This window comes from Nerophis ophidion, linkage group LG21, assembly GCF_033978795.1.
Source record: "Nerophis ophidion isolate RoL-2023_Sa linkage group LG21, RoL_Noph_v1.0, whole genome shotgun sequence".
In the NCBI taxonomy this organism is placed as follows: Eukaryota; Metazoa; Chordata; class Actinopteri; order Syngnathiformes; family Syngnathidae; genus Nerophis; species Nerophis ophidion.
In genome coordinates, this window is record NC_084631.1 from 27,214,439 (window position 1) to 27,229,103 (window position 14,665).

The 14,665-nt window shown below is 38.7% G+C and overlaps 1 protein-coding gene across 1 annotated transcript; it reads right to left on the minus strand.

Moving 5' to 3' along the window:
* Positions 1-9,144: 9,144 nt before the first annotated feature.
* On the minus strand, positions 9,145-13,614 carry npy (neuropeptide Y). Its single transcript, XM_061881461.1, has 4 exons — positions 13,535-13,614; positions 11,993-12,180; positions 9,602-9,691; positions 9,145-9,539 (listed from the first exon to the last, which is right to left on the minus strand). Exons 2-4 carry the CDS (start codon positions 12,178-12,180, stop codon positions 9,518-9,520), a joined length of 300 nt encoding a protein of 99 aa, XP_061737445.1. The 5' UTR covers positions 13,535-13,614; the 3' UTR covers positions 9,145-9,517.
* Between the last annotated feature and the right edge of the window lie 1,051 nt (positions 13,615-14,665).

Consider the following 14,665-nt stretch of genomic DNA (forward strand, 5'->3'; position numbering starts at 1 on the left):
ACCTGTATGGCTGTTGAACAAGTATGCCTTGCATTCACTTGTGCGTGTGTGTGTGTGTGCAAAAGCTACACATATTAGGTGACACGCTGTTAGTATGGAGGAAAAGCGGACGTGACGACAGGTTATAGGGAACGCTAAAGGCAGTGCCTTAAATGCACGCCCCCAATATAGTTGTCCAGGTGGAAATCGGTAGAAATTCGAGAGAATGGTTGCCACGGGAGATTTTTGGGAGGGGCACTGAACTTCGGAAGTCCACCGGGAAAATTAGTATGAGTATTAACGGTGAATGCGGTGTTACAGCGGCACCGACGCTGTATAACACCGGCGGGCCAGCTCTAATGCTAAATTGATATTGCCTCAAGGGCCAAATTAAATTACACGGCGAGCCAGATTTGGCCCGCGGGCCAGAGTTTGACACCCATGGCTCATGCCTTGGGCCGGCTCTGCGCTATAATTACTGCAAAAGGTGGATCCACATCATATTGAACCCTGTGGGTTAAGAATGGAATGGGACTTCAAGTTCATATGTGAGTCAAGGGGGGTGGCCAAATACTTTTGGCAATATAGTGTATATTCGTGCTTAAAGATGATGTCATGCAAACTCGTGCACATCGTTGCATAGTTGTGCAAATGGCCGCTAGTTGATAAATGACCACAAGAGGGCGCCATTTACCAAATGATCATTTTAAAGGGAGCCTGGACTAGGAAGGTGAACTGAAGTGAAGTGAATTATATTTATATAGCGCTTTTTCTCTAGTGACTCAAAGCACTTTGCATAGTGAAACCCAATATCTAAGTTACATTCAAACCAGTGTGGGTGGCACTGGGAGCAGGTGGGTAAAGTGTCTTGCCCAAGGACACAACGGCAGTGACGAGGATGGCGGAAGCGGGGATCGAACCTGCAACCCTCAAATTGCTGGCACAGCCACTCTACCAACCGAGCTAAACCGCCCCGGTGACAAAGAATGACTGTACATCTTGTTCCTTAACCTAAATGTCAGTTATTAGTCTCAGACATCTGATTGTATCCAATAAAATGCATTATTCTTGACTTTATAAGATTCATCTATTACCAAACTAATCTATAAATGCTATTTATTGACCGATGCCACCATCTAGATCAGGGGTCACCAACCTTTTTGAAACCAAGAGCTACTTCTTGGGTACTGATTAATGCGAAGGGCTACCAGTTTGATACACACTTAGATAAATTGACAGAAATAGACAATTTGCTCAATTTACCTTTAATAAAAAAAACATATATATATATATATATATATATATATATATATATATATATATATATATATATATATATATATAAAATTGGTATTTCTGTCTGTCATTCCGTCATACATTTTTTTTCCTTTTACGGAAGGTTTTTTGTAGAGAATAAATGATTAAAAAACACTTAATTGAACGGTTTAAAAGAGGAAAAAACACGAAAAAAATGAAAATAAAATTTTGAAACATAGTTTATCTTCAATTTCGACTCTTTAAAATTCAAAATTCCTCCGAAAAAAATGAATAGAAAAACTAGCTAATTCGAATCTTTTTGAAAAAAATAAAAAAATAATTTACGGAACATCATCAGTAATTTTTCCTGATTAAGATTAATTTTAGAATTTTGATGACATGTTTTAAATAGGTTAAAATCCAATCTGCACTTTGTTAGAATATATAACAAATTGGACCAAGCTATATTTCCGACAAAGACAAATCATTATTTCTTTTAGATTTTCCAGAACAAAAATGATAAAAGAAATTCAAAAGACTTTGAAATAAGATTTAAATTTGATTCTACAGATTTTCTATATTTCCAGAATAATTTTTTTGAATTTTAATCATAATAAATTTGAAAAAATATTTCACAAATATTCTTTGTCGAAAAAACAGAAGCTAAAATGAAGAATTGAATTAAAATGTATTTATTATTCTTTACAATAAAAAAAAAATACTTGAACATTGATTTAAATTGTCAGGAAAGAAGAGGAAGGAATTTAAAAGGTAAAAAGGTATATGTGTTTAAAAATCCTGAAATCATTTTTAAGGTTGTATTTTTTCTCTAAAATTGTCTTTCTGAAAGTTATAAGAAGCAAAGTAAAAAAAAAAAAAAAAAATTATTCAAAGAAGTGAAAACCAAGTCTTTAAAATATTTTCCTGGATTTTCAAATTCTATTTGCGTTTTGTCTTTCTTAGAATCAAAAATGTCAAGCAAAGCGAGACCAGCTTGCTAGTAAATAAATACAATTTAAAAAATAGAGGCAGCTCACTGGTAAGTGCTGCTATTTGAGCTATTTTTAGAACAGGCCAGCGGGCTACTCATCTGGTCCTTACGGGCGACCTGGTGCCCGCGGGCACCGCGCTGGTGACCCCTGATCTAGATATACAACTAGTGCAGCTGTGCTACAGCACATTGGCAAAACTCACTCCCTGGCGCCTTGAGAGTCAACCTGGACAAAGAGCTGAGATGTTAGCTCGAGAGCTAGCACTTTCGACTGTAAGTGTGTGGACAGCAGGTGATCCCTGCAGTGAATGGGGCTGACCCAAGTCTATGACCTACTGCAGGGGTCACCAACGCGGTAAGGACCAGATGAGTAGCCCGCTGGCCTGTTCTAAAAATAGCTAAAATAGCAGCACTTACCACTGAGTTTACTAGCAAGCCGGTCTCGCTTTGCTCGACATTTTTAATTCTAAGAGAGACAAAACTCAAATAGAATTTGAAAATCCAAGATAATATTTTAAAGACTTGGTCTTCACTTGTTTAAATCAATTCATTTTTTTTTTTTTACTTTGCTTCTTATAACTTTCAGAAAGACAATTTTAGAGGAAAAATACAACCTTAAAAATGATTTTAGGATTTTTAAACACATATACCTTTTTACCTTTTAAATTCCTTCCTCTTCTTTCCTGACAATTTAAATCAATGTTCAAGTAAAAAATAACATTATTGTAAAGAATAATAAATACATTTTCATTTAATTCTTCATTTTAGCTTCTGTTTTTTCAACAAAGAATATTTGTGAAATATTTTTTCAAACTTATTATGATTAAAATTAAAAAAAAAAAATTCTGCCAAATCTAGAAAATCTGTAGAATCAAATTTAAATCTTATTTCAAAATCTTTTGAATTTCTTTTAACATTTTTGTTCAGGAAAATGTAAAAGAAATAATGATTTGTCTTTGTTAGAAATATAGCTTGGTCCAATTTGTTATATAGTCTAACAAAGTGCAGATTGGATTTTAACCTATTTAAAACATGTCATCAAAATTCTAAAATTAATCTTAATCAGGAAAAACTACTAATGATGTTCCATAAATTCTTTTTTTAATTTTTTCAAAAAGATACGAATTAGCTAGTTTTTCTCTTCATATTTTTTGGTTGAATTTTGAATTTTAAAGAGTCGAAATTGAAGATAAACTATGTTTCAAAATTTGATTTTAATTTTTTTCGTGTTTTCTCCTGTTTTAAACCGTTCAATTAAGTGTTTTTTTCATCATTTATTCTCTACAAAAAACCTTCCGTAAAAGGAAAACAAATGTACGACGGAATGACAGACAGAAATACCCATTTATTTATATATGTATATATATATATATATATCAATGTTTACTTATATAGCCCTAAATCACTAGTGTCTCAAAGGGCTGCACAAACAACACAAACCACTACCACATCCTCGGTAGGCCCACATAAGGGCAAGGAAAACTCACACCCAGTGGGACGTCGGTGACAATGATGACAATGAGAACCTTGGAGAGGACGAAAGCAATGGATGTCGAGCGGGTCTAACATGATCTATATATATATATATATATATATATATATATATATATATATATATATATATATATATATATATATATATATATTAAAGGTAAATTGAGCAAATTGGCTATTTCTGGCAATTTATTTAAGTGTGTATCAAACTGGTAGCCCTTTGAATTAATCAGTACCCAAGAAGCAGCTCTTGGTTTCAAAAAGGTCGGTGACCCCTGACCTACTGTATATTAAAAAGGATTGTTCACTCTCAAGGTTAGCGGTCGGGAATTTTGCAAGGGAGTTTTTATTATTTCTGTATGTTTTCAATTGTAACGTCGTGAGAATAGGATTCAAAGAAAGTCTAAACACTTTCGCCTAAGAACGCCCCATTGACTACAGTATCATTTTTGAACGGACTGTAATCCTGCTATGCTTTTTCATGAAGAATGAATCTTATGCTTGACAATCAAAAACAAGAAAATATTGTTGCGGTGTGATTCCGCCCCTGAACCATAAATTACTGCCAGAAAATCCTGAGAATAATTCTCAGAGTTTTGAAAAGGCTAAATGAGTTTGACTGCCATTAAACTACTGAACTGCAATGAAATGATCTGGAGCAGTTACAGTATACAGTACAGGCCAAAGGTTTGGACGCACCCTCTCATTTCAATGTGTTTCTTTATTTTCATGACTATTTACATTGTACATTGTCACTGAAGGCATCAACACTATGACACCTGTAAAGTGAAAAGCCTTTCAAGTGACTACCTCTTGAAGCCCATCGAGAGAATGCTAAGAGTGTGCAAAAGAGTAATCAGAGCAAAGGGTGGCTATTTTGAAGAAACTAGATTATAAAACATGCTTTCCGTTACTTCACCTTTTTTTTTTGTTAAGTACATGTGTTCAATCATAGTTTTGATGCCTTCCGTGACAATCTACAATGTAAATAGTCGTGAAAATAAAGAAACCCCATTGAATGAAAAGGTGTGTCCAAACATTTGGCCTGTACTGTATATAAAATGGAAGATAGGGCTGGGCGTTAAACAATACATTTTTGAACTGTCTTTTTTCTGACTGATTGTTCTTAAGATAATGTTTCTTATTTGACCTTTTTTTATGTATTTTAGTCCTGATTTAAATGTTTTTAGTTTGTCTTTTGCCTGTACTTTTTCTATTTTTATATGTTTATTTGTTTGTGGTGTGGAGCCCTTTGTTTTTCAACTGTGGTTATAAATAAAGTTGGTATGGTATGGTAGGATATCAATATATATATATCGTGGTATATATAGGGAGGGAGGTGTTTAGGGCACGTCCAACTGGTAGGAGGCCACGGGGAAGACCCAGGACACGTTGGAGACTATGTCTTCCGGCTGGCCTGGGAACGCCCCGGGATCCCCCGGGAAGAGCTAGACGAAGTGGCTGGGGAAAGGGAAGTCTGGGCTTCCCTGCTTAGGCTGCTGCCCCCGCGACCCGACCTCGGATAAGCGGAAGAAGATGGATGGATGGATGGATGGATATCGCGGTAGACATGTAATCGAATAAAACCAAATGTGTTTGATAAAATGTTTGATGTATTATTTTTGTTGGAAGTAAGCGGAAGTATGGTAATGGTTGCCTGAAGTGATCACTGATCAGTGGGAGTGGCATGCTAACAGCCAATCATGTGACAGCGCTTGATTCTTTACATGGAGTGAGAAGAGAAAAATCAAAATGAAGAAATTGTGGCTGTAGAAGTTGCTGTCTTGCGGTACCACGGATGCGCGTCAAAGTAGCCAAGCACATAGACTTTTCAACAGTTTTAATGTTTCTCAACTACACCATTAAATAATTAGATTTCTTTTTTTGGACTTTCCAGTCTCTTCTCCCAACTTCTTCCTCCTCCTGCACCCGGCCGCTCACTGTTAAAGACAACGGATGATTAGTTTAACACGTACCACCTGTGCAATCTAGTCATCTGCCAGCTGTGTCTCTCCGTCAGCACATGCCACGCCCCCGTCCGATGGCGCTCTGTTTCCGCCCCATGGCCAGAGGCGTTTGACCTTTTACTCCTGCTGCGTGCTGATCACAATCCCCTTCCACAGTGTCCAAAAGAGGAAAAGTCACCTAGACAGTTTTTGGATGTTTTCAAAGGGACCATAGTCAGATCAATGTGGTCTGTAAATGATGCAAGGCAAGACCACTAATACCACACCACCTTAGCCGTACTCACACTTTAGAGCACAGCTGTGACTTCTTGCCACTAAACCTGGAGAAAATAGTTATTATCAGGTTTCTCGATGTTTACTATTTCCCACTATGTTCTTACACTTTATGAAGCATTTCCTACATATTTGTTATTTTTGCACCTTCTTTTTAATAACTTAATGTTAAGTGTTTTTACATATTTCCTCCTGCTCCATATTTTCTCTCTCATTTTAACTTAGTAGGCTCTGAAAAGTAATCTTAGTCTTTCTACTGAGTCAAAATCAATGTTGCCAATTCAAGTTCGAAATACCCAAACTCAAATAGTCCAGCATTTTAGAAATATTGTGTTGCGTTAGACCCGGTCTCCCCCCACCCCCAAGGTTCTTTGTATAACACATAAGCTGGTTATAAATGAATCCCTGAGACAGAGCTGCTCATTTTGATATTTTATTACCAAAGCCTTGGGAGATCAATCTAGATACAACCTTTCAATCGCATTGCCCAAATTGATCTAATCTACTATGGAAGTTTTGCGTCTTCTCTCCCTTTCACCACCCCCAAAAAATTCTCGCTACATTCCAACCATCAAGGCCTACTCATGGCCCAACACTTAGCTGTTTTAAAATCTGACTAGGATATAAAAAGATATCTATCTTTTTTTTTAATAAATGTTTTTATTGAATTTGACAGGTATTACAATGTACATTTTCCCCCTTTCTTCCCACCCACTTCCAAGAACAGCAACCCCACCCATACCTCATACACACATAAACCCCCCTCCCCCCAGGTCCTACATAAGTTAAAAGGTACAGTCACAAATGGAAAATAATTAGTACATCACTTTCTTCTCAACATAGGCAGATAGTAAATATACACCAGGAATAAATATAAAAAAATAAATAAAAAGAAGCTGGTTTATGAAAGGTGAACTTTTCATGTGTCCTGTAGCGTCTTTAATTTGGCTATGTAGTCAACCATACAGCCCCAAACAGAATAAAACTTCTCAGGTGCCCCCCTAAGATTGAACTTTATTTTTTCCAGATCTAAATACATCATAAGCTCTTTAAGCCATAAGGAGGCTTTGGGGTAGAAAGGTGACTTCCACTCCAGCAAAATTCTCCTACGTGCTAATAAGGATACAAAGGCGATACTATCCTTAAATTTTCTCTTTATTTGGGGATCTGATACCGTCCCAAAAATAACCATTTCTGCACATGGTGTCAGATTTAAATCCAGTGCTTTAGCAAGGTGTTTGAAAATAGTTGTCCAGTAATCAAGCAAATGGGGACAAGACCAAAACATGTGCGTCATGTTAGCAGGGGACATGTGACATCTGTTACAAGTATCTGAGATATTGGGATATATTTTGGAGAGTTTGGAATTAGTGAAATAAATACGGTGGACTACAAAAAAAGATATCTATCTCCGTCGATTCTCCCATCCAAAGGCAAAACCCAGTAACTCAATTTTGGTCAAAACTGAGCTGATAATAATTTTGGAGTTCCTAGGCGATATGCTTTACATTAGTGTATGCGATATTGTAATTTGTTCCGTAAGTAAGCTGTTACGCGCATGGCAGGACTTAGCAACTACCACATAACCGCCTAGATACAACAGAAAAACCTAGTATCTCAAGGGACCAATCGGAGCTTCTTTGTCAGTCGCCTTATTGTCTTTAATGAGACATTTGCACAAATGGGGGCCGACGGTCAACCTGATTATGTGATATTATGGCATGAGGGGATATTTGGAAGATTGGCCCAGGACGTTGCAAGCACCTTCATTAAATGTATTGTTCTTGATTCTTCCCCTTGCATACTCTTTTGGGCAGATAACTGTGGAGGTCAAAATAAAAACTGGAAGCTGTACACGGCTCTTGCCTAATGTGCAAACGCAGAATGGGGCCCACCCGAGATTGTGATAAGATATCTGGAGAAAGGGCACACGTTCATGAGAGCAGATTCAATCCATGGCTCAATCGGCAAGAAAATGAAAGCTCAAGAAAACATCTATACGTTTGATGACTTTGTAGTTCTTTGTAAGACAGCATCAAGATAGATTGGTTTTCCTTTGTTTTCTCAAAATCAGCTAGAAGTGAGTTACTAGGTTTTGCCTTTGGACAGGAGAATTGCAGTCATGATTGATGATCTGGATCATAAATAAATGATAAATGGGTTGTACTTGTATAGCGCTTTTCTACCTTCAAGGTACTCAAAGCGCTTTGCCACTACTTCCACATCTACCCGTTCACACACACATTCACACACTGATGGAGGGAGCTGCCATGCAAGGCGCTAACCAGCACCCATCAGGAGCAAGGGTGAAGTATCTTGCTCAGGACACAACGGATGTGACGATGTTGGTACTAGGTGGGGATTGAACCAGGGACCCTCGGGTTGCGCATGGCCACTCTTCCACTGCGCCACGCCATCCCTGTTTTCGTTTTGTTCTGTTAGTTTTAGACTCCATTAGTTCCTGTTTTTGTGCACCTTTGTTTATTTTCGTTACCATGGCGACGTATGATTTTCACCTGCCTCTGGTGTTCGGACCGCGCACCTGTTTCCAATCTAGAGACAGTATTTAAGCCTGTCTTTGCCAGTCAGTCGTCCTGGCGTCATTGCTCGTTTTCATTTCCGATTCCAAGATTATGCTAGTTGTTCGATTTGTGCCGTGTCCACGTAAGTGTTAGTTGTTTCATGCCACAGTGTGATGCAGTTTCTCCATGTCCATAGTTCTTGCTAAGTGTTAGCGTCTATGTTTCCTGCGTTAAGATTTTTTTTTGTTCTTCAGCCTCTCGTGTGAACGTCACGCTTTCCTTTTGTTTTGGTTCCTGCCATTTCTGATGTGTAGGATTAATTGATTATTAAATATGTTCTTACCTTCCAGCCCTGTCCGTAATAGTCTGTTTGCACCCTGGGAGAACAAACCTCACAGTAAGCTGACATAAATCCTAATAAAAACTTCACATCAGTAGATAGCTGTGGAGTTGTTACAATGTTTATAAGCATTGAGAAGAAAAAAAAATGATTGCTGAATTATTAGACTTTTATGACCGGGTCCATTTTGGATTCTAAGCGTACGTGTGTATAGTCAATTTTAAAGTTGCACAAGGGCTCGTGAAGTTTAACAGAGGACTGAAAGGGGAACCTTGAGGAACGCCTCAGTTATTTAAATGACCAGTTTGTTGTATGTTTGCTAGAAAGGTTCACTGTGTCCATTTGTTTACATGCCCCAAGTTCTTCTACACAACAATAGTTTGTTGGCGCTTGTGTTGATGAGAAGTGTGTATGACACAAGCAGGACATTTGCAGCCGCTACAGCTTTGTCAAGGACTTCTTCTTTAATTGCACAAATATACAACACAACCGACACACCCCTCCTGGGCGTGACATGCAACATTCACATAAAACGACTGTGGACCCAATATTTCCAACTCGATGAGGTCACGAGGCGGCACGACTGGAGCAGATGATGAGGGAGGAGGAGGAGGAGGAGGAGGAGGAGGAGGAAAGCGCCATGATGTTGGTGACGTTGAGACACGGTGCGATCCGATTGGCGACCTTGAACTCATCACCACAATGATGGGTCGTACCTGGAGGTACAGGTCAGGTCAGCTTGAGTCCACTAAAGACGGAGCCGATGCTAAACACATACCTCGACTGGGGAAGGGTGTCTGCGCTCTCCTTCAGTAACAGTTCCGAGATCAGCGTGTCCAGGATCTCAGGACTGGACCTCTTGCCGTACCTGAGGACACAAACATGCAAGGATTATGAGTATTTCACATGCTTACCATCATGCATTTTGACTGACAGAAAAGTACACAAAAGGTTGTCTTTAAACCACAACTTAATCCCTGCATATTCTTTTATCGTGTGTCCAGGTACACGGACGAGTCCAAGGTCGGGATGTCATGCTTCCTTTCCTGCTCCTTGGATGATGAACCTGCAGGAGCAAAGTTCTCTATAGACGTCCTACAGTCTAACGACCGCAGGTCTTTTGACACGTGTTACCTGGTCGCACAATTAGGCACACCTGTGTGGTGTTTTGTATATTATTAATGAGCTGTTTCTAACATTCAAACCACCTGACAACCAGCGTCCTCTGCAGTGGACATTTGTTTTGGCATATAAGAGCTATATTTTTCCAAAATCTGTAACTGACAAAAAGCACAAACGTCCACCACATAGGACGCTGGTTGTCAGGGGGATCCAAGTCAAAGAGCTTCCTGAGAGTGCAAAATACTAATTTCCTCTGCAGTAGACGTGGGAAGATATTTTAGTCTGTTGATTAACAAAATAAAAAAATAGCCATGTTATTTTAGTCTGTTGATTTACGAAAAAAATAAATAGCCCTGTTATGCAGAAACACAAATGTCCACTGGAGCGGATATCAGTAAAAAAAAAAAATCAATCAAATAGTATCTTGAAAAAATAAATAAATATGTATAAATTAATACATACATAAACATTTCAAATCAAATAAAAAACATACATAACATACATATATGATGCACCCATATATACATAAATACACACATACATGTACATATATACAATTACGTGTATGTAAATATACACATACACATAAATACACACATACATGTACATACAGTATAACATTATGTGTATGTAAATATCCACATACACATATATACACTCAGACAGACACATATGTACAGTATATATATATATATATATATATATATCTATATATATATATATATATATATATAGATATATATATATATATATATATACACACACACACACACGCACATACATATAATTAAAAAGAAAATAATGAAGAATAAGATAAAATAAATAGTTAAAACATTAATAAATAAATAGTTAAAACATTAAAAAAATCACAGCAGAGGGACATTTGACATGTTTTCTACCTCCAATTAACTAACCTCCCAAGAGCCAGTGTCCTCTGCAGTGGACATTTGACGTTTTTTGTCGCCGTTACACATTTCTGAAAAAATAACCCTAAATGAGACTCTCCGGAGGTTAGGTAACTGTAGGTAAAATATCCTCCTGAGAATGCAAAATGCAAATGTACCACCCGAATACGAATTGACCACCTGAGAACTAGTGTCCTCTGCTGTGGACATTTGTGTTTTGCATCCAAAATTTTATAACTCGGAAAAAATACAAATATCCACTGGAGACAACGCTGCATCCCAGGAAAAGCTTGTTTGCTATAGAATATCCTCCTGAGAGCCAGTGTCCTCTGCAATGGACATTTGTGCTGAGTAACACATATGTGGAAAAAAAACACTGTTATGCAGGACACAAATGTCCACTACAGAGGACTCTGGTTGTCAGGAGGTAAGTTAACTTGGGTAAATATCAGCCAGTGAGCCCTCGTCCACTGCAGTGGACATTTGTGTGGCTTTACACATAAACAAAACAAAACAAAACAAAAAATGTCCACTGCATAGGACACTGTTTCTCAGGAGCTTAGTTAACTGTTGGATAACATAGGATTTAAAAAAATCCCATGTCCACTACAGTGGACATTTATATTCTGCATAAGAGCACATTTTTCTGAACTATGTAACTGACAAAAAAACACCAATGTCCTCTGCAGAGGACGACAGCACTGAGGGGGGTATTAAAAACATGTTTTAAAGTGATATGATGTTGGCTATATGGTATTAATCTGGTGAAATAAGGTCATCAAAATATTGGAAACATATCTCAGCGTGGTGCATTTGTATCGCTGCATTTAAATGTTGCCTGTTTTGGAAATTACTAAATTTTTTTTTAGAAGTTTAGACATTCAAAATATGAAGTGGAACAAAGTATGATCAAATACATTGATATTATGTGTATCAAGGTTATGCAATTACAGCATATATAATGAGCACTTTATCCAATTGGTACATATTTGTGAAGTACAATTTTCAACGCACAATAATCAACATGCAGTTAAATGAAAAGCTGAGCATCGATTATTGACTTGCAATATATATTTTAGACTTTGGCTAACACTGTATAATAATAACAATAAAAAGAGGAGTTTATACAGTATGTTTGCTACCTCTGTCTTGTGATGAGGTTGATGTAGTGTCTCAGGGCTGAGTAGTACTTGGCCAGGTCTTCTGCAGGGGCGTCGTCTCCAGGATTCTCTGGTTTCATGGGGTAGCTCTCTGTCAGGGCGCCCAGGCACAGTAGTGCCCACAGCAGGAAGCCCAGAGTGCCCAGCCAACTCATCACGTTGCAATGCATCTAAAAGGGAGGAAAGATCGTAAACTCATGACCTTACAATGCATCTAAAATGGAGAGAAGATCATCAACTCATGACGTTACAATGCATCTAAAAGGGAGACAAGATGATTAACCGTTCACGTTACAATGCATCTAAAAGGGAGAGAAGATCATCAACTCATCACGTTAGATTGTATCTAAAAAGTAGAGAAGATCCTCAACTCATCACGTTACAATTAGAGATGTCCGACAGTTATCTGCCGATAAATGCTTTAAAATGTAAAAAAGTAAAATGTATGACTTGTTAAAACGCCTCCGTGTACACGGACGTAGAAAAATGTACAGAGCGCCAATAAACCTTAAAGGCACTGCCTTTGCGCACCGGCCCAATCACATAAGTGAATGCAACCCATACTTAGTCAAGAGCCAGTTTATACGGCCACACTAAGGGTGGCCGTATAAACAAATTAAACACTGTTACAAATAAGCGCCACAATGTGAACCCACACCAAACAAGAATGACAAACACATTTCGGGAGAACATCCGCACCGGAACACAACATAAACACAACAGAACAAATACCCAGAACCCCTGTTCCGGGAGGCTTTAATATACACCCCGCGCTACCCCAAAAACCTTGCCCCCCAAAACCCGCCCACCTCAACCTCCTCATGGTCTCATGCCCCAAATTCCAAGCTGCTGTTTTGAGGCATGTTAAAAAAAAATTATGCACTTTGTGACTTCAATAATAAATATGACAGTGCCATGTTGGCATTTTTTTTCCAAAACTTGAGTTAATTTATTTTGGAAAACCTTGTTACATTGTTTAATGGATCCAGCCGGGCATCACAACGAAATGAGGCTTAATAATGTGTTAATTTCACGACTGTATGTATCGGTATCGGTTGATTTCGGAATTGGTAATTAAGAATTGGACAATATAGAAATAATGGCAGAAAAACAAATATTCGGACATCTATATTTACAATGCATCTAAAAAGGAGAGATCATTGACTCATGACGTCAAAATGCATCTAAAAAGGAGAGAAGATCCTCAACTCGTCACGTTACAATGCATCTAAAAAGGAGAGAAACATAATTATGATGTTACAATGCGTCTATAAAGGAGAGTAGATAATTAACTGATGACATTATACTACATTTAAAAAGGAGAGAAGATAATTATGACGTTCCAATGCATTCAAAAAGAAGAGACGTTAATCCAAGAACCAGTGTCCTCTGCAGTGGACATTTGTTTTTGGTCTGTTTTGTCAGGGATACATATTTTGGAGGAGAAATAGGAATGACCTAAATGTCCATGGCAGAGGACACTACTTCTGAGTAGAACCAAGTGTCCACATGTGAATAACTTACCTTTTCCCGGGGTGTTCTTGGCTTGTCTGTGCGCAACGCTGATGCTGCTGCTGCGTCTCCTCGGATCTGAAGTGTGCCCGTGCGCTTGGAGGCCTTTTATGTGCACTCCAGACGCGCGTCAGAGCTGCGCTCGTTGCGCTGTTCCTCCACGCCAGCGTCACCCGTGATGCTGTCTTTGTCTTTTCTCTTTCAACTGGCAACTCTCGGTAATACAACAGCTAACCCAAAATAGTCATTCGGCAGCTGCCAGTCAGATGCGCTCGGAGACAGCTATCAATGTATGTGTGACAGTATGGACTCGAAATATTCATGTACAAAACCCAAGACCAGTGAAGTTGGCATGTTGTGTAATTCATCAATAAAAACAGAATACAATGATTTGCAAATCCTTTTCAACTTACCGTATTTCCTTGAATTGCCGCAGGGCTTATAATGTGCGCCTGCCTTGAATTACTGCCGGGTCAAACTTGCTTCGCGAAATAACTAGCGCATGCTTAGTATTACCGCCTGGTCAAACTCGTGACGTCACAAGTGACACTTCCCCTGTCATCATTTTCAAAATGGAGGAGGCTGATTTCAATACCGTTAATTTGAAATCGCATATAGGGAAGAAGATTAAAAGCTATTCAGTAGGATTTAAGGTCCAAGCTTACATCACACTCAAATTTTTACTGCATGCCTTTGGTAAGCGCAGGAGTGAGAAAGGGTTTTTAATTAATTAGCGCCCCGGCAGCAATTCAAGGAAATACGGTATATTCATATCATCCATCCATCCCTTTTATCTACCGCTTATTCCCTTTTTGGAGGCGCGGGGGGCGCTGGCGCCTATCTCAGCTACAATCGGGCGGAAGGCGGGGTACACCCTGGACAAGTCGCCACCTCATCGCAGGGCCAACACAGATAGACAGACAACATTCACACTCACATTCACACACTAGGGTCAATTTAGTGTTGCCAATCAACCTATCCCCAGGTGCATGTCTTTGGAAGTGGGAGGAAGCCGGAGTACCCGGAGGGAACCCGCGCATTCACGGGGAGAACATGCAAACTCCACACAGAAAGATCCCGAGCCTGGGATTGAACCCAGAACTGCAGGACCTTCGTATTGTGAGGCAGATGCACTAACCCCTC

Excerpts from the sequence above, each read along its gene's own strand:
- npy (XM_061881461.1), bottom strand. The coding sequence starts at position 12,180 with ATGCATTGCAACGTGATGAGTTGGCTGGGCACTCTGGGCTTCCTGCTG. Across the intron at positions 9,692-11,992 it reads AACCTCATCACAAGACAGAG|GTACGGCAAGAGGTCCAGTC; the intron begins GTAGCAAACATA and ends TTGTGTCCTCAG. Across the intron at positions 9,540-9,601 it reads GACACCCTTCCCCAGTCGAG|GTACGACCCATCATTGTGGT; the intron begins GTATGTGTTTAG and ends CTGTACCTCCAG.